This window comes from Gymnoscopelus microlampas (genome assembly GCF_963454915.1).
Source record: "Gymnoscopelus microlampas genome assembly, chromosome: 14".
Taxonomy (NCBI): Eukaryota; Metazoa; Chordata; class Actinopteri; order Myctophiformes; family Myctophidae; genus Gymnoscopelus; species Gymnoscopelus microlampas.
In genome coordinates, this window is record NC_139951.1 from 21,928,918 (window position 1) to 21,950,016 (window position 21,099).

The 21,099-nt window shown below is 42.6% G+C and overlaps 1 protein-coding gene across 1 annotated transcript in view; it reads right to left on the reverse strand.

The window, feature by feature from the left end:
* Positions 1-351: 351 nt before the first annotated feature.
* The window catches only part of snx29 (sorting nexin 29), a 152,808-nt gene continuing 132,060 nt past the window's right edge, over positions 352-21,099 (reverse strand). The window contains exons 20-21 of the mRNA XM_084077833.1: positions 10,671-10,810; positions 352-4,640 (exon numbers count right to left, since the gene is read on the reverse strand). Of these exons, the coding sequence (XP_083933959.1) occupies positions 4,514-4,640; positions 10,671-10,810 (267 nt within the window). The 3' untranslated portion in view covers positions 352-4,513. The remainder of the gene's footprint in view (positions 4,641-10,670; positions 10,811-21,099) is intronic.

Here is a 21,099-nt window from a genome sequence, read left to right on the forward strand (position 1 = left end):
ACAAAACACATATGCATGCTTTAATACATGCATGCGCCAATGTTCTTACATACATACAGTACATGTACACACCTCTGTACCTAAGCATGCATGATTGCACAAATGCATAGGGGGTACGCTCTCACATGCACGCGCACGCACGCACGCACGCACGCACGCACGCACGCACGCACGCACGCACGCACGCACGCACACACACACACACACACACACACACACACACACACACACACACACACACACACACACACACACACACACACACACACACACACACACACACACACACACACACACACACACACACACACACACCCCACCAATAACAAACAGAGCCAATGGTACTGTATGTACTGTACATGTTGTACTGCTTTATTGTTCAGACCCGGTCCACTGTGACACTGACACATACTGCATAAGGCTGGATTGCTGAGCTAAGGCAAAGGACACAAAAAAAGCACATGAGAACAGACATGGCATGGCGGGAAGTGAACACTTTGGCTGCGTCTCGATAGAATAAAGTCATGCCCTTTCCCCACGCTCTTCACGTCCCTGGTGTCCAGGCTGTCTAGGAATAGTCTGCACTGAAGTGAGAACCACTGCTTATTGATGTCCTGGTGGCAGGGAAGGAAGTATAAGCAAACATTGCATTAAAAACAGCTGGAAATGATCGGAAACCAAAAGCTGGGGGTGTCTATATGTCTTCATTCCAAAACGCTACATATTCAGATAGGGGAAATGAATGTTCTTGATATGTCAGTTCCTATAATAAAAACAAATAAATTGTTGTATCCTCCATCTCAATTCCTGTTTTCCCTCAAAATGCTGGGGAATGATAGGTTGTCACAACCAGCACATACTGTATTTTCTGGGCCTCTTGAAAACGTCACTGTTTTCTTCTCTCTCTCGCTCAAATCATTGTGGACACGGGCGCCAATGGCCTAGTGGTTAATGCGCATACCGCATACAGGTTCTGCTGCAGCCGCGGGTGAGTCACGGGTTCGATTCCTGTGCCCATCGACCTTTTCTGTGTGTCACTCCCTGTTTCCTGTCATTCTCTATTATACTATCAAAATAAAGGCAGAAAAGCCCCCCCACAAAATCTTTACAATAAATAAAAAAATCATCACGGTGAACACTTCCCAGTTTTGAGTCAGTTGCTTTGATGGGTCCTTAGACTCGGTTTTGAGCAGGACCTGCTCTACCAACATGGTTCTTTTTTTCGTTTTAGTCGTTCCTGAATTTCCCCACTCACGCATAGTCACTGAGAACCCCTATATTTGGTCATGTGGGGGGTGTAGACAACACCAGCTGTTTCTTTTCTTTGACAGTGAGGAATTTCCCTGGGAGGGCGTAATGCATCTGGAGGAACGCCCGGCCAAGCCGGAAGCTCAGCGGACGATTCAAAGGCCTACACTCTTGGTGGTGGGCAGGAACTTTACCCCTGTGCCCTGCAAGTGCCCAAGACAGCTCATTTGAGTGCTGTTGGAAAAAATGATTTGTGTCTTACTGCTAGCATTGTAAGTATCTATGTTACAAAATTTAAAATAATAATCTTCCGCTGATTTTGGTAGAGCAGGTTAAAATTGTTGTCACATTGTGCATAAAGACATCTATTGTATGCAATACATACAGGTAAGTAAGTAACTGACCACACACTTTACTTACCAACTATAAGAGTATAAGTCTACGGAATGGAAATGCTTGTTACTGTACATAGTGATTGACAGCATTGATTGACACATGTATAAATATAAAATTATGCCACGTCCCCGCTGTTGCACTGCATATAGAAAGAAAGGCTATACCTATAAACATCCCCAAGTACTGTCGTGTTGTACCACAGTACTGGATCTATTACAGAGAACGCAACACTCCAGTCTAGCTAGACTACACAGGCTATACTCCTTTATAAAGCTCTCAATGGGTAAATCCTCTACAGCAGGCTTGCTAGATATGCATTTCCCTATACCCAAAAGAAAATTGGAGATGCAGCATTCTTCAATTATGCTCTCAAATTATGGAACACTTCTCCTTAAGAGATTAGAGCGGCAGGCTCACTTGACATCTTTAAACGCGTAAAACATATGTTTTTAACCTAGCCTTTCTATAGCACCACTTCTCACCATTTTAAGGCAATTTATCTTCCATTTAACTTGATTATTATGTGCTTTACTTAAGAATTTTAGCAGTGTTCTCTTTTTAATTTGTTTTCTTTTTGATGCAAAGCACTTGCACTTTCTTGTTTGCTTTATGTTTTGTATGAAAGGTACTATACAAATAAAGTGTATTATTATTAGAATAATAGTAACTGAATAAGTGAACACAACAGCAGCAAAAATTTGAAATTGAAATCTCAACTGTTCCTGTTTAATATGTTTTGATTCAACGTTTATAGTGTAATGTGATGATGTCTTCCTGTGTCTCATTTTGTTGCTTTATTGGTCAGATCGGGTGGCAGTGGCTCAGGAGGTAGAACAGGTTCCATCCCTGCCTACTCCTGGTTATGTGTTGAAGTGTCCTGTTGAAGACACTGAACCCCTAACTGCTCTAAAGGTGCTAAAGAAATGCAGACAATTTTGCATTCAACTCATTGCCTAAATAACCCCTGATAGAATCACTCTATCACTATTGATTTTGTGCTGGTTTTTCTACCTCTGTCGTGGTATAGCAAATTTCCGTGCAATGGTAAATGGTAGAGACAAACCTTTCACCAATGATTGGAAGTTGTGTGCATTACTTGCACAACAATGACCCCAATCAGCCTAATGGTGCATTAATGACAGTTTGTCCAAACCTCACCAAAAAAGGTGGATATGTTTAATTGAGCTGTATAAACATGTCCCCAAAAAGCTTTTCGTAATTGAGCAGTAGGGGGTGACGGCACTGCCACAAAAGGTTGTGGCCCAGCACAGATTTGGCCATAAATTAACGAGTGTTTCGGAGACTGTCAAAGGTCTAGACCCCTTTCACCTTCTAACAGTCTGTGCTGACTTGAACCTCTGTATCTCCACTTTGCGGCTATATTTCATTTAATTCTCAAGTTTATATCCAGGTTGACTGTGCATGATTGCACTTCCTAAACAATGCCATGCCTTACATTAAAACGATAACACACACATTGACACCTGGGAGCTGCCCAGTATGACGACAGCCTTCTACTGTTTGCTACTGGCCGGGACAAGTAGAGCAACTGGAGGTTGAATACGCTGCTACAAGGGTTCTGTTGACCGTCACTGTGTAGAGGAATGGGAGAGCGTTTCCCTTTATCATCTATTTCCTTCCCAGTTCTCATTACATCTGGAGATTTGGGCCAAAGGTGATCAGGTCACAAGCACCGCAATCTACCGCCATCACATCGGAATTGGCTGTAAATACTGTGTGCACTGTGCAGTGTTAACCATTTTTACCTGTGTGTTTATGAATAATTACAAAGTTGAATATAGTAATAACAACAGCAGACTGAGGCCTGTAATTACAACCCACACGTCTAATTTGTTCTCTTTGCCTCGTAGAGACAATAAACGATGTTTACCGCCTTGTGAGCAAACCTTCAAATAAAGTTTTCAAAAAACACTCTAATCACGAGTGCTTCTCGTCTCCAATTACTCTTGGGTAATACATACATATGCATGAGCTTCTGTTTCTCACAAACTTGACATTCAACAACCCCCCCCCCCCACACTCTAACAAGCAGCTTCTCTTCAAGTGTTTAGCCATTGTTAAGACGTTCATTTGTAGCATAACACCACGATAGGCCCTGCTAAAACTGATTATTTCGAGAATCCTTAGGAGCACTGGATGTATCCTTGAGTCTAACCTTTGAGGGAGATCCTTGTGTGACAGTAGAGTATGTTTTCTGCAGATTATCGGTAATAATATGATGAAAGAAGACAAGTGGAATGTCCACCTGCTGTCCATTGGTAGTCCGCGGTGACAGAGAAATTGGTCTGTGGCGTCAAATTCTTGATGGCACTGTAATGCATTTGCCAAAAAAATACGATTAAAAAAATTATCTTTTTTTCAAGAGTAACCTATTAGTTTAGTTCTCCTTCGTTAACACCCCCCCAACTCCACCCCACCCCCCAAAAAACTGTAGGCACTGTGACCATAGTACAGTTTCACTCTAAAAATGAGCAGAATAGGAAATAGACCTCTTGCTGAGTTCAAACTCTTTGTCCAGTCTAGTCCATGTGCAGAGTGAGTCCTCCTTTGACTCCCTATGAGGTAATAGGTACTGGATGATAGGGTCCCAACTATAGGCAACCAAGGAGAACCATTTAAGCCTTCCCACAGCCTGGCAAAATACCTCCAGACACTGAGGACGTAGCATCTTCCCCTGGATTGTTTCTGAGTCTGTCAGAAGGCCCCCTGATATCCAGACTCACCATCAGCTCATTCTTACCTCCGTCGTGTGTCAAGTCCACAGGCTGTACACATACTGTAGGGACGTCCTCATTGTCAACTTCAACCTATCAGAGATGAGGTCAAAGGGTGAAAACATTCAGAGTTTCTAGAGGTCACCGCTCTGGGGTTCCGGCCGGGCCTCCTGGTTGCGACTGCGGCCCAGTCTGGGGAACCGTGACGAGGCTTTGGAACGTGCTGTCTTGGCCCCTCCTTCATTGGCCTGGGGGGTGTCTCTGGAATAATAATAAAAAAAGCATAGGCAATCACACAGTCGGAGGGTATTTCCGAGCGTTAATTCAATCACTTACAGTCTCTCTCAAGGTACCTGGGGTCACGAGGGACAAGCCACAACAAAAAGTAATTACGGCTTTAACTTCATAGCCACCTCTTCCCTTATATTTTTCTGCCTTTTTAAACAATTTTACAATAATTTACATGGAAATAAGCCACGTTTTTATTTAACCAGCAAAGAGGGTGTGGCTTTAATTTGCAGTTCATTCCACTTATCTCCATTTCCACCAAGTAGGTTCAATCAAGTCCAGCCACACCTTATTTTACACCTTAATTTGACCAAAAACAGTGATTCGATGGGGACTGGTATCAGCAGAAACTGATATTAATTGGGAACAGGGCACCATGTGGAAACATCTCATTCACTCAAATCAGACTGGGTGAAGTAGCTACTGTAGATGTTCCTGCATACATTTGGCTTTATAGCTCTCAATATGTGCTGACATTCATGTTTAGACATAACTGATGACATTTTAAGAGAATGACAACTTCACAAAAACGATTGGAATACTAATAGTTACACTGGAGGGTAGTATATGAATCCCATATGGGATCTGTCCCAGCAGAACCTGCTCTCTTGTGTCTCCGCTGTCTCTTCTGCCTATAGGCTTTCCAACTAAATGTCAGCTATATGTCTCTCCCCTCTGGCCACTACCACGTTCGTTCAACCTCATCTCATCTGCTTTAGCTTGCCTATGTCCCCTGTGACCGCAAGATACCTGCGGTCACAGAGATCGGGCCACAACAAAAGTAAATGCTTTAAAATCACAACCACCTCTTCTGCGATCTTTTTCTGCCCTTGTCAAATATTTTACTTTACCCTCTAGCACGCAAAGAAATAAGCCATGTTTTTATTTAGTCTACTTGGGGAGCGGAACTTCAATCCGTAGTTTATTCCCCTGTCCCCATTTCCACCAAATAAGTTCAGTCGAGTCTAGTATGATATGAATTTGACCAAGGTTGGCAAAAACAGTGATGCGATGGGGACTGGTATCAGCAGAAACTGATATTAAATTGGGAACAAGACTCCGTGTGGAAACAGCAAACTATCTAATTTACTCAAATAAAAAAAGGAGCTACATAAAGTATGGATTTCTTTGTTCTGCCTCCCAGTATGTGATGGTAATCCTACTTCAGTATTACAACATAACTGATGAATTTTAAGAGGGAAATAACTGTTGGAACGCTAATAGTTACACTGGAGGGAGGCATAATTACATTGAACAGGTAACACAAGCATGGATGTGGATCCAATTGAGTGTAACTGGATTAGTGGCAAAAGGTACATTGTAATACAGAGGGTCGCCTGACTCGCGAATTACTTCTCCACCCATTCTCTCTCCCTTCAACACAAACATACCCACGCATTCCCTCAAATACATGTGCACAAGCCTGCGTGCATGACAGTGATAGGGCATTAAGTTAAAACCACACACATACAGTACCCGTCTTTCATAAAAGCGGACAAAAACAGTGACCCTCAATGTCTACACTCTAACATTGTTGTTGCACTGAGAAAATACAGAACCCAGCACACACACACACACACACACACACACACACACACACACACACACACACACACACACACACACACGTGCACGGTAGCCTATTATCTGCCCTGACCGCAGCAGAAAAAGGCCACAGAGAGCGAGCGATTATCCCTTGACAAATCCTCATTTTGAAGTCAGAAGAGTGACAAAATGTTGTTGACGCTGAAACAGAGGTCTCTAGCCTGCCCCCCCCCACCCCCCACCCACCCCGCGCACTCACTGCTGTGGTGACTGAGGATGCATGTCAATAAGACGAGCCATCAGACTGCATGAGTGCGCACAGTGCTCAGTGTAAACAACTGTGTGCTAAGCGCACGCCCGGTGGTCTGGGGGGCACACAGTCTGAGAGGATGTGTTAAAGTGCTGTTGCTTCGGTGCTGTGGATGGAGGGTGGAACATGGTGACTGTAAAGTGAAGAGCGGCAATGGTGTAAAGTGACTAAGTACATTTACTCAAGTACTGTACTTTTGAGGTACTTTTACTTTACAGGAGTATTTCCAATTGTCTATACTTTTACTTCTACTCCACTACATCTCGGAGGCAAATATTGTACTAATATTGTATATATATATATTGTACTCCACTAGAATTATTTGAAAACTTTAGTTATTAGTTACTTTGCAGATATAAATTATTACATTATAAAACATACATTAACCACGTTAGCCCTATTTTATAACTAGGCTATTTAGCCGATCTACAAGCCGATCTACAAGCTCACATCACAAGCGTTGTGAGCTTGTAGAACAGCTATTTTCAAACATTTTAATACTTTTACTTTTGGTACTTTAAGTACATTTGGGTACCAATATTTTTGTACTTTTACTCAAGCACATTTTTAATTCCGGACTTTTACTTGTAACAGAGTACTTCTACATTGCAGTATTGATACTTTTACTTAACTTGTAAAACATTTGAGTACTTTTTCCACTACTGAAGAGCGGTTATAGTTGCCAACATGAGTGTGCTTATATGGTATCTTGTGTCCTTGTTTACTGTAAGTCGCTCTGGATTAAGAGCGTCTCCTAAATGCCTAAACTGTAAGCTGTATTACCACATATGTATAGTGATTATAATGTACTTACACATGACATGTCACACAACCCGGCAGCCAACCCGGCAGCAGGCATGCAATGCTCATTTGGTATGTTCTTGCACTCTATTTCAATGACGTGACGCGCACGTCGCTTAACACCTACACTGCAAGTCACACAATGGACAATTGCTATGCATCTAGGCTTATTCCTATGTTAATTCGCTAGTGTTGGGAGCCTTTGAAAACTTTGTTGAGGTGCGAATTTAAAGTAGTTTTAAATCTATGCGTGTGCCTGAGTGTGCTCCTGGTCAAATAGGTTCCGGCACGGCGTGCAAGGCCGTCCAGTGAGCATTGCACCCCTGCCCGGCAGGCGTCGAATGTGTCATGTGAAGTCACGCTGAAATTAATGATGAAATTGCTGATTAAATGAAAATGCTGATGACGCCTGTCTAGTGGCAGGTGTTCATTTTGGACCCTGGTCACAGACATTCGTCAATTCCAAATAGTACATTTTAATATTGTGTGTTAACGGTTAATGACTGATTAACAAGGGTTGGCTATCTTTAGTCCAGTGGTTCTCAAAATGGAGTCCGGGGACCCTCAGGGTTCCTTGAGGGGGTTCCAAATGGACCCTTACAGGTCTGTAACTCTCAGAGTTATAGGGGTCCTTGAAATTAAAAAAGAACCACAGGTCTGGTCTCCATACATAAACATGGGCTGCAGTGGCTCAGGAGTAGAGTGGCCGGCAGAGCGGACTGATGGAAGCTGTGAGGTTTTCCAGTTCGATCCCGGGCTCCCCCAAAGTTAATGTCCAAGTGTCCTTGAGCAAGACACTGACCCCCAAATTGCTCCCGATGAGCAGGTTGGTGCCTTGTATGGTTTTCCTCCGCCATCGGTGTATGAATGTGTGTGTGAATGGGTGAATGTAATGCACAATCTATGTAAAGCGCTTTGGATAAAAGCGCTATATAAATGCACCATTTACCATTTATTTACATGCACATTTTCATGTACTGCATACACATACAGTACAGACGCACACACAAAATCATATACATAGTGTATGTGCATACACACACAGGGATCAGGGGTGTAGGTCATTGCAGCATCATTAAGGAGCCATGACAGCCATCAGGCCTTAGACTACAGAGGAGCTCAGCATGAGTTTCTCACACGCACGCAAGCACGCACGCACGCACGCACGCACGCACGCACGCACGCACACACACACACACACACACACACACACACACACACACACACACACACACACACACACACACACACACACACACACACACACACACACACACACACACACACACACACACGCCCCTTCATGTTTCTCTCCTCGTCTCTTTTTCTCCTCATCATTCCCTATCTGTCTGTCTCTCATCTGTCTCCTCTCTCTGCCATTGTCTTACCCTCCATGTCTTTCATGTTCTCTCTCTCTCTCTCTCTCAATCTGTATTTTTTCCTTTACTCTGTTTGGTTTATCCCCCCTCCTCATGTCCTGTCCTCCGTTCGTCCTTCTCTCAATCTCCTCGTATCTCTCATGTTCTATCATTCTCTGTCATCCGCGCCAAACGTCTTTCATCTTGCCTCTCCCTCTCCCCTTCACCTCCCCTCCATCACCACTCCTCTTCCAACTCTATCGTTCTCCTTCTTTCAACCGCTGTCTAACCCCCCCCCCCCCACCCCCCATCCTCCTCCTCTCTCTCATCACGCTAATGAATGTACTAATCATCCTTTCATCCATCAGTGTGCAGTGAAGCCGTTACACAGCCAACTCAGGGGCTATGGTGAGTTTCATCACGCCGGCCTGACCGGCTAGATTGCAAAAAGGCAAAAGCCATTGTGTGGACTGATACGCCTCAATTTGAATTATATCTGTGTAATATTATGTTACAGTTTTCTATGGATTATCTGCATATCGTTGCTGTCGGTTGGAACCCTCTTATGTCCAAACTGTTACTTTTCAGGAAATGGAAAAAAGAACCTGCGTTCCAATGGAGAGTTGTGAGCTTTTTGAACGGCTATTTAGTTTTATAGTCCAAGTATAAAACAGGGCTTAAATGATTAATGTTTTGTAATAATAATCAAAATCTACAAAGTAACTTGTAACTAAAGTGGTCAAATAATTGTAGTGGAGTAAAAAGTACAATATTTGCCTCTGAGATGTAGTGGAGTAGAAAGATAAAGTACTAAAAAATGGAAACACGTACGTTAAGCAAAAGTACCTCAAACGTGTACTTAAGTGCAGTACTTGAGTCAATGTACTTAGTTACTTTCCACCACTGCATATGTGTGCGTGAGTGTGTAAACAGCGAAGCATTGCACTCTGGGAAACAGTTAGAAATAACACAGCGGTAGCAGCAATGACTTGGCCTGATGCCATTCTTTTGACACAGCAGTCACATCTCATCGTTATATTCCAAATGTGTCAGCGCAATCTTTATTTGACTCCGACGCAAACTGATGTTCTTATCGCGGAGGTATGAGGAATAGAGATATGATATTGATGGAGCTTAAGGCAGACTTCACACAGTAAAATCCTCAGTGTTAATGTATCCACAATGTAACTAAGAAGTGTACAAATGTAACAAAATGGACCGGTTTAAAAATCAGTATTTTACTGTGTACAAGGAGCCATCTGTGCTTGTTGTTTTGATTCAGCTGTATGTGATTTTGAATGTATATTTGTTCATATACATATACCATGCAGGTCTCCATTGAAAAGAGTCTTAATTTGAAAAGGATTATGTAATAGCGCAATAAATTGTCATGTCAATTGACTAATAATAAGTAAATACATTAAATAACTGGCATGGAATTGGCATGAAATGGTTTGTGCTAGTCGTAATCAGTCTCAAGGACTCCCAAATTAATAATGTATTTGGCCACACTTGGTGACTGGTCACAGGAAGGGGAAATTGGTGTGAATACTGGCAGGAAATGACTGGACCATCTGAGCAGTCAGAAACAGACCGGTTGTTAGGTGGGTTACACACACAGCATTCCCTCCAACACAATGTGTCTATCTGTGTGTGTGTGTGTGTGTGTGTGTGTGTGTGTGGTAGCAGCGTCTCATTGACTGAAACTGTGAGGGGGTTCATGTATTTCGGGTATATGACTCAGTACACGTACGTCCAGCCCAGAGTGTCAGTGGATATGAGCTTCCCTCCATCCAGGATATATACAACAAACGGCGTGTCAGTTAAGTCCGTAGGACTATCGAAGACCCCAGCCACCCCAAGCATGGACAGTTTTAACTGTGGCTGGTAACGGTACTGCAGCCACAACCTTCAGGACCAACAGGCTCGGTGACAGCTTTTTATTCTTATTTTTCTTATTATTGTTGTTGTTGTTATGTGCATACTTACAGGCAGAAGGGAAGCAAGGACAGCAGGGTCTCCTTGGTGGGTTTAGCAGTGAACTCTGGCAGTGTTTGGATGACTTTGTTCATAACCATACGCAGGTAAACCTGAAGCTGCTTCCTACGCTCCTCTACAAACTTGGCATCCTGCAGAGAGATGGATAGAGACAGAGGCTATGTTCAAAATAAAAAATAGAATTTTGGCCCAAACAGATTGGAATCAGATTGTTTTTTTATCAAATCTGAACAGAAAAGAAACAAACACATGTAAATTGATTATTGCCATTAAGATTTGAACCACTTTCCTAGGTGATTTGAGTGTGCAGTCTGGATACTTCATTTCTTATGAAAGTAGAGAAACAGAGCTATAAAATGAGACATTGCTGGACTGGTTTACAACACAAAAGTTTTGGAACTACACAATACAGAATTAATGTAAATGTAAAACTTAAAATGTCACATTGAAAGGGAAAATACAGTCATTCTTCACTTTCTTTTCAAGTATGAACTCAGTATGAATTTGAACTTTATTTTGTGGTTAATCATTCTTTCTTTGGACTTGACACGAGAGCAAACCAAGGGAATAATATTGTAAAATTAACCGGACAAGTATGAAATATGGATTTTACTGTGAGAAGCTGACATAATGTAAACAACACTGGGAAGTCATTTAGTATGAAGTATTTCAGAGTTCTGAATCTGTGAATAAGTAATTTTTTACTGAAATTATTTCAGTGACGTTTGTCTGCTCTCCTCTAAGTGCACCTGCCGGTCACATACAGTATTAGCTCAAAAGAGAGGGACTCTAAAACCTAATAACTGTGAAAGTAGTATCGCAGCTGGCGGTTAAATACATAAGTCGAGGGTGCACAGGCAAAAAAGGGAACTCAAGGATAAAACAAAATGTGTTGCCTCATCTCAATTAAAATAACCTTCAAATAAATTACCTTTCTAATTTCGGCATAATCAGTTTCCACTGTTTACCAAAACCATAATTACCATGTAACTAACTATAAATGTCCCTCTCGTGGCATACAGTGATTTGCACCAAAGCATGGCATTGTTGGGATGGTTTACTTTCCTGATTCCTGATATCTTGATGTCAGCCAACAACCAACAACCAAACATCACGGCATGGCCGTTCATCCAAGCTATCCAACCCTGATTACAGATTCCCTTCAGGGCAGGAAGGAGAAAAACTGTGGAATATTCCACAACAGACAGAACTGTAGAAAAGTTTGTGTAACAACTTCAAACAAACACCAGCCATTGTGGATAAAGACATGGACACAGAACTATAACTATGACCTAATGCACAACTCAGTGAGCTAGAGAAAGAAAGTTAGAGAGCGTTAGAGAGGAGAGGGCAGATAAGTTAGACAGAGACAGGGGAGCGATTATTTTTTAAAGAAAAAGACAGTTTCACAAAAGTAAGTCAGTGGTTAAGACCTGTCTGTCTACAGCTGCTGCTAAAGTTGGTTTGCATCTGATCAGTAGCATGTTCCGCCTAACTGTTTGTCCCTCTCAACTTTCTTGCTGTCTCAACAGAGAACTATGCACAAAGTGGAAGGAGTGGATCTCTTCTGTAAACCAACAACACATTTCCAAAGCATTGAGGTTTTTCTCCTGAGGGAAAACATACAGCCACATCACAAGAGCTAGGTAGCATGGATAATCTGTGTCTGCCAAGGTTGACAACAAAGACATGGGCAAAGCTGCTTTTTTATTCTCTGGGTAGAATGGAAGACTGGAACCAACTCATATTGCTGCCGATCACACGACATCACAGGCCAACACCACTTCAGGATTACTGACCATCTCTACAGAAAATACAGCTGATTTATTTTCCACATAATTACACACATGTCCACAAAGCCCTAAACCGTTCTGCATCAATTCGTCTAGAGAGTGAATCGGCTGCATTTATTCTTCCAGTGATGTCATAAAAAGGAGGACAAAAGTAGGACACCAAAGGAGGAAAAGGAGCAGAATGACATTTTGACAATTTCACGGTAAGCATAACAGAGAGCCACACAACTCTTCTAGGGATTACAGTTGTCTGCAAAAACAAAACATAATAATGACATGGCTTCACTGTGCAGTACTTTGAGACCAGTCTGGAGCTGTGACAAAATCAATATTTGGGCAAGACAGACATCATATTGATGATGCCATTCTTGCCCAAATATGACATCAGTACTTGGATCTTTGAGGAACTCCATGTGAGCTGATCTAAGTGATTCTCAACCTTTTTTCAATTCAAGGATCCCCAGTTTGATATGCATTAGGCCATGGATTTGATACAATGTCTTCATCTCTGGGACCCCAAACTACAATACAATCCTCAGTATTCATTTATTCAATGTTTTTATTCAGTATTCAATGTCTTCATCTCTGGGACCCCAAACTACAATACAATCCTCAGTATTCATTTGCTCTGTGAACATACGTTTCCTTTTGACATTTTGTGTTTTGAAATAAGATCCTACTGTCTTATTGTATCAGTCTGAAGAGACATTTAATTTCCCTAACTATGTAAAGTGTTTTATTGATTTACTCGTGGCTGTCACTGTCACAGACATTACTTTGATATTAAGAGAACATTGCAAGGCTTAAGGGTCCATTTTTACATGGACTATAGTTTCTTTAGTGTGTGGGAAATAAACTAAACTCTACTGAAGTGACAGGTAATGACAGATCGATCAGTCAGCCCACTGAGGAGAAAAATGCATTCACACAGACAGAGGTTTCCTTATTTTAAAGTAGGTTAAGTATCCTTGTAAGTGTTTATACAGAGTTTGGATTAGTTTACCAGGGTAGACTTCTTCCACTACTGACATCATAAAACTGCTTGACTATTGAATGTTTGAACAGGGGCGGATTTAGCTTTTCAAACACTGATTCAAATATTTATAAAACACACTGTATTTTTTGTTTATGAGAATGCCACATTACTTTAAAACAAGTAGAGTTTTCCCACATTAATGTAATTTTCAGCATTTAATGATCTGTGGCCCTGCCTCTACACAAGGAAATACTTAAGCTATACTACCCTCTACCTACCCTCGAGGATGTAACCTCCAAGGGTAGGCAGACGGGTTAGCAGGGGCCACGTTCTTTAGCATTCTAGATGAAAGATCGGGTTACTGGGTTATTAAGCTGAGTGAGGACTGAGGAGTCATCACCGTTTACTACATTTCACAAACCGTTTTCTCAGGCTTCCCTTTGGTCTGCTAAAGGTGAGCATGGATGATGAGACATACCAAAGCCTAAAGTAAGTTGATGGCATTGTGGATGAGAATGTTGTGTGGTTAAACAAAGAGGAATGCAACCTCAGAGCCATGCTCAACCAAACCAGAGAAAAAGGGAAGAGCTACTTTGGTTATAGACTCAAAGCCACTGGCCTGAAACCAGTCCCTCTTAAGATGAAAGCCATCAGAGACATGCCACCGCCAACAGGTGAGGCAGAGCTCGAGACGATCCTTGCCATGGTAAATGACCTAGCTAGATTTGCTCCCAAACTGGCCGAGGAGAGCTGCACCATTCAGACACCTGTTAAGGCACGAAACTGGGACACAAAACTGGGACACAACACCTGAGGGTTTTTTTTTTCAGCAGATGAAGATTATCACAGCACCAGGGCTGGTGCTAGCCTATTTCAATCCTGGACAGGAAGTGACACTCCGGGTGGAAGCATTGAAAAATTGCCTGGGTGCAACCATTATGCAGGAAGCCAGGCCAGTTGCATACGCATCCAAGCTGCTAATGGCACAGAGCCGAACTACTGAGATGAGCTATATGCAGACTTTCATGGGTGCAAGAGATTCCATGAATACCTCTACGGGTGACACGTAACTGTGGAATCAGACCTCACACAACTAGAAACCATACTCTATAACCCTAACCCTACGCCAACATGCTGTCAAGAAAATCCATGAATGACGAGGACAGTTCACTAACTGAGGCTATGGAGTCACAAGTACACACTGTCATCAGTGCAGCTGAGTACAGACAAGCTATATATTGATAATATCAAGGCAGCTACAGCTCAGGGTGAGCAATTGTCCACTCTCTAGCAGGTCATTTGGTCAGTCTGTCACCCGCTTACTGTATCAGTGAGTACTGGAACCACCTGATGGAATCCTTCCAAAGGATGAGAAGATAATTATTCCACACAAGCTCAGAACACTGTACTGTATACTGCATACACACACAACACTTTGGAGTGGAGAAAAGTAAACACAGGGCAAAAGACATAATTGTTTGACCAGTCAACAGATAGAGGAAACAGTAAGGAAGTGTGAAATATGCCAAACCGAAACGCCAACACAAAGGAAAACACCCCTCGCATGAAATCCCAGAGAACCCACTGTAGCAACAGATCTATTGTCCTGAAACTCTACATTATTATGTGACTACCTCAGCAGGAATTTTTAGATGGCCTGCACAACACCACCGTGGCTGTCGAAAATAAAAGCAGGGTTCCTAATGGCATATCAGGAAACGGGCCATGTTACAACTCATATGAATTTAAATAGTTTGCAGAGTCATGGGGCTTCCAGCACATCTCTTCAAGCCTGCATAATCCACAAAACAATTGTGGTTTCGTCAAAAAGACTGCTAAGACTGCAAAGGGGATCCTCACAAAGGCTAGAGAGGACAAGATTTTGAAATGGAACGCCTGCACAACACCACCATGGCTGTCGTTATCCACACAATCAAAGTAGGGTTCCTAATGGCATACCAGGAAATGTTGTTAATGACATCGGGCCATGTCAGAACTCACGTGAATTCAAACAGTTTGCATAGTCATGGGGCTTCGAGCACATCTCTTCATGCCTGCATAATCCACAGAACAATGGATTACTCTGTTAAGACTGCAAATGGGATCCTCACAAAGGCCAGAGAGGACAAGAAAGATCCGTACCTCAGCCTGCTGGACTATAGGAACACACTGGTCGTTGGAGAAAAATCCCCAGCCCAAATCCTAATGAGTTGCAGACCACGTTCCATACTGCCCACAACGACTCTACAGTTACGACCTCAGGTAACCCCTAAGGATACAGTGTGAACAAGGAGAGCGAAATCCCAACATTCCCAGAAACAGAACTACAACAGGTCTGCTAGACAGGTCGGAGCACCCATTAGTTTCCAGCATGGAGACGGTGGAAGCCAGCAACAGTCATCATACAGCAACCTGAGATCAGTGAGGATGACCTGGTCACTGAAGAAGAGGACCCAGGTGAACAGCAACATCACCCTGGTTCTGTGGGTGAACCAGATAGCCCTGAGCCTTGTCACAGCACAAGGTACTAGTGATGCGCGGGTTGACCCGTAACCCGCGGGACCCGCGGGTCAACCCGCGGCGCGGGTGGGTCGAGTCAGAATTTCGGAGGCAATTATGCGGGCTGCGGGTGAGCGGGTCATGAGGTCTCACACGCAAAAAAATTAAAAATAATAACATGCTCTTGTTTTGTCTTTATTCCTAATAAGAATAAGAATAATAACAATAAAACAGTTTGAATACACTTGGGGATTATTTTCTAACCATGATTTTACAGAATTAAAAAAAAATCGCGGGGCGGGTTGAGCCATAGATTTATATATGGGTTCGCGGGGCGGGTTGAGGCGGGTTGAGTTCCGTGGCGGGGCGGGCCGAGTCATGAAAAAACCCGACCCGCGCATCACTACAAGGTACACAGATGTGTCATTCATTAAGTCAAGACAAGTCCTTGACTTGAAACTGACTGTAAAGTTTGTAGGCAGATCTCTGCCCTAGAAAAAAAAAGATCTGTATGTGATTTATGATACTTACCTGTACGTGATTATGATACTGTATGTGTTTTGTATACTGTCAACACATTGTGATTCCCTATTATGAGCTACCGCTACCATGGCAGTATCTCAGGACAAATACAAAAAAAAGAGAGATTTGTTCTGCCGTGGAAGATGGGCGTTTTATCACTGCAGCACTTTTGCAGTATAGGCTACTGTGTTACTTTTTCACTGTGAAGTACGATTGTCAGTTAAGTGACAATTTGGATGTTGTTTGCTGCACTGAAAAGCAAACTTAGTTTAAAAGACCCGGATTCTTTTCAAGTTGTGATGATTCCTGGCTCTGTGGGGGGTATTTATATGCAAATATCCTGGCCAATGGCATTGTAAGACTAAACAATAGGACCCAATGAGGATTTAGAGGTGAAAAAATGAAAAAATAACAGAAAAGCAAATCATTTAAACTCCTTTCTTTATAAAATATAATTGTTGCCAAAAAGCATCGCTGGGTCTTAGAGGGTTCTTTTGTTGAAGAGAGATGTAATGTTTAACACTGTTCAGGCCCTTTATTGTGAAGGTCTATTGTGATTACTGATGATAGAAGCAGAACCATTCAGACAGGTACTGTACCAGAACGGAAGCCAGTGGAATATTGTGGTTGAATGAGACAGTGGACTAAAATAAGAGCTTCCAAGATAAAACTGCGTGGTGGTGTAACTATTAATATATTAGATAGTCAAGTCATACGTTATATAGCCTATCACAACAGCTTTATTTCCCCCCCATAAAATGTCCATTTTCCTAGTGGGAACCAGAAAACTGTCCCCTTAAGGTCAATTTTGACTGGTATTAATATCCTTGAGGGGACCCCACAGGGACAGTAATTACATAAACCACGCACACACGAGAAGCGGATTCTTCAAATGAGGTAGGAGGGGTGAAAAGAACATAATTCACCAAGTGGGAGGGGATGAGAGGTGCATTAACTCCCAAAGTAGTGGATAAGTATGTAAGTTTATTAAGAGTAGGAGGAAAAACTGCAACGTAGTGCACAGGGCAGTCTGGATGAGAGCGTAGGGGTTGGAGTGGGCACTATAAATCTCATGCGTAGCCTCTGTGCGTGTGTGTGTGTGTGTGTGTGTGTGTGTGTGTGTGTGTGTGTGTGTGTGTGTGTGTGTGTGTGTGTGTGTGTGTGTGCGCGCACGCTCACGCGTGCAGGCGCGCACGCATGTGCCACTGCTAGTTTCATGCTATGTCAACACGTTAACCCATTCACTCCGGGAAAGCACCTGTGTCATTTTAGATATAGCACACTTTGGCATATAGCATACTTTTGCTATTCAAAAATAGCAGATGTACAAGCTCATAGTCACTTCGTGCCGCACTATGAGCTTGTAGATCTGCTGTTTTTTAAAGATCGGGAAAATGTGTGCAAGTCTTTGAATATGTATATTTTTTAAAGCAAACATTTTTCACTCAAATCTTTGCTTCTGCAGAGGCCGCGTTTAGTCTGCTCTCTCGTTCACAGAACCCTGGCACAAAATCATTTTGAGATGGGGGTTCCGTGGCCAAATACATCCTTGACATGAAAAAGTTTGAGCACCACTGATGCCATACGTTTTTCAGAAAACGCTTAGGATTTAGAAGGCATTTGTAGAATTGGCCTCAGGTCTCCATGGGTTAAGAGGACACCCCAGCTGCTTTTGCACGGATGTCAGGACTGTAATAACGCTAATGGACATCATGACAGATTTATCTCCCTGTGACGGAACAGATAGGAGGGATAGGAGGACTGCAGAGGCCGCGTGCAGTCTGCTCTCTCCTTCACAGAGAGGCTGTTGTTGTGGCTATGTGGATGTCTCCACCTGGTTGCCTTCAAGTACATGTATGTAATATGTATGTACTGTAATAAACCATCCACAAACCGAATGTAAATATGCTGTTTATAATGTTGGACACACAAGTGTGTATTACAGACACACCTGTCCTGGGCGCGTGCATCTGTAAGTATGAATTAACAGGGTGATGTTCTATTTGTTGTACACAAGTGTAAAGTAAAAGTACATTTACTTGGGTACTGTAAGTCAATTCTTTGAGTATCTGTATCTTTTGAATACTTAAAGGGATCTTTCACTTTCAAAACAAATTTGGGTCATTTTATTGTCTACTCAGGCTTTTGTGAACACCCCGGACAATTTTTAGGTTGCTTGATTCTGTATTTAAATATTTGATATTCATTTTATCAGACACGCCCCCATTGTAACTTTTTTATTGTATTTCACTTTTTTCATTTTTCGCAATTTGAAAAAAGAAAAAGAAAAAAGGAATTGAAAAAACACGGCCCCCTCACGTATTAGGAGGGCAGTATGAGTCACCAGAAACAAGAACGGGTGTTTCCGATGAATCTAACATGGTTAAAATGGAGTTTGAAGTTACAATGGGTTTGTATAGGAAGGGGGCGTGTCTGATAAAATGAATATCAAATATCTAAATACTGAATCGAGCAACTTAAAAACTGTGGGTGCTCTCATAAGCCTGAGTAGACGATAGAATTACCATCATTTTTTTAAAAGTGAAATATCCCTTTAAGTACTCCAGCAAATTAATTCAAGTACAAATTTGACTGAGCAACTTTCACTTGTAGTCGAGTCATATTTGACTCAAGTATTGGGGTTGAGTACTTTGTCCACCACTGGTTGTACACTTGTGTCTGCTGCCAAACACAGTGTAGGTATCATCTCTACCACTCAAACAGAGAGCGTCTCCTTCCCAAACCCCAATGGTTCTATTCAGCCCCCCGCCCACAGGAGTGACCCAATTCACTCACAACTTGCTACAAAAATCGCTCATGAAAAAATATATAACCTCCTACATTCCATTTTCCACCTTCACATCTGTCTCCTTCTCTAATAATCAAAAAGTGCTATATATTTCATCTCGCACTTTACTTCCGGATGGTTCGTTTTGCACCTTTTTTGCCACATCGGTCACGGGAAAGAAACAAGCCCTGCCGTGCTCTATGGAAACGAGCCCAAAAGCGCGCCCAAATGAGCCCAAAATCGCTTACACACAAAGCAGACCTGGCACCCCATTTCAACGTCACAGCAACATGCAGCCAATCAGCGTCGACGGCAACGCAGCCTACGCCAATCATGTGTGAGAGATCTACAAGCTATGGGGCAGAGACGCCGTGTGCCATGCACCGTATCTTAGCAACAACGAAAGCGCTCACTCTCATTGGTCGTGTCACGCTAAGAGCAGTTCCCAGACAATGGCATCTCAGAGAGCTTGCTGTAGTGTTTATATATCTATGGCTGTAGCCATCAGAGTCAGTCGCAGCGACGACGGACAGGGCGCTGTGATAGTCGGCATGTAGCTAACGCTAACGTGGTTGTTCCTGCAGCGGCTGTGCAATCACTTTGTCAACAATGCACGTTCGTGCGGTAACTGTTATTATTGCTGCTCCGTTAGTCCATTGTAGATGGTGTATGTTGTGTGTGTCTTCTGGTGTAGCTCCACAGCAACTCCAATAACTAACGTAATGGCAGGACCGCCCCGTGCAACGCACGTTTAGGCTGCATTATGGTCATGTAGTAATTTCAAATAATCATATTTGAACTGGGGACCCCCCCAATTTTGTTTGACTCCGTTCCACAAGTCAATATTGTGAAAATAGCAGATCTACAAGCTCACAACGCCTCACGTTGAGAGGCGTTGTAAGCTTGTAGATCGGCTATTTTCAACATGTTTGCCTCTTTCTTAAATTATTTGACAATGTGGCCAATGTTTTATAGTATAGTTTGTTGATTACTTTTGTTGCAGTAATGGTCTTTTCCTTTACTTTAGCTTTTTTATTGTCTCCGCCAGGCCGAAAGGGATGGCGCGAGAGTATGTTTTACCCCCTGTCCGTCCGACGGTCTGTGGATAGTTAATCTCCCGCATCGTTGGCTTGATCGCAGCGCAACTGTGCGCACACACTCCCTGGATGCCAATTCAGAACCTCTGCCCCATTTCTTTCACATGGCCCTGTTATAGTGCCACCAGGAGGCCGCTTTTTGCAAAACACATTTTCTCACAGTACTGCTACATATTTTGTCCTAACATCACGCAAATCCATACACAGTATCTCTATAGTCATTAAAAAAACACGGTCTTTCAGATTTTTCATTTTCCATCCTGATTGACTAAAATGGCTTCCAAAGTTTCCAGGACTGCTCCATTTTGACCAAAATGCCTCAAATTATGAACACAGCATGCACTTTCCGTGCAACTTTGCACCCACATTCCCACTATGCCGAGCAAGAAATTCCACTTGACATTTTTCTAATCAGCCTCATGGTGGCGCTACAACAGTCCGATTTGTGTTTTTACCTATACCTGCACCAATCTGTGTAAAACTTTGTATGTGCACTCTCTAGAGGTCAAGGAAAAACCTTTCCCCTGCATTTCTCACATCTACCTTTTATAGCTCCACCAGGAGGCCGCCTTATGTACAACATATTTCTTTACATTACTCCTTCCGATTTTATCTACATTTCACGCAAATCGGTACACATGATCTCTATAGTCATGTGATCAAGACGGATCTGTTTAATCTTTAATATTCCATCCCGATTGGCTAAGATTCACATCTAAAGTTTGCACAAAATGCCGCAAATCAT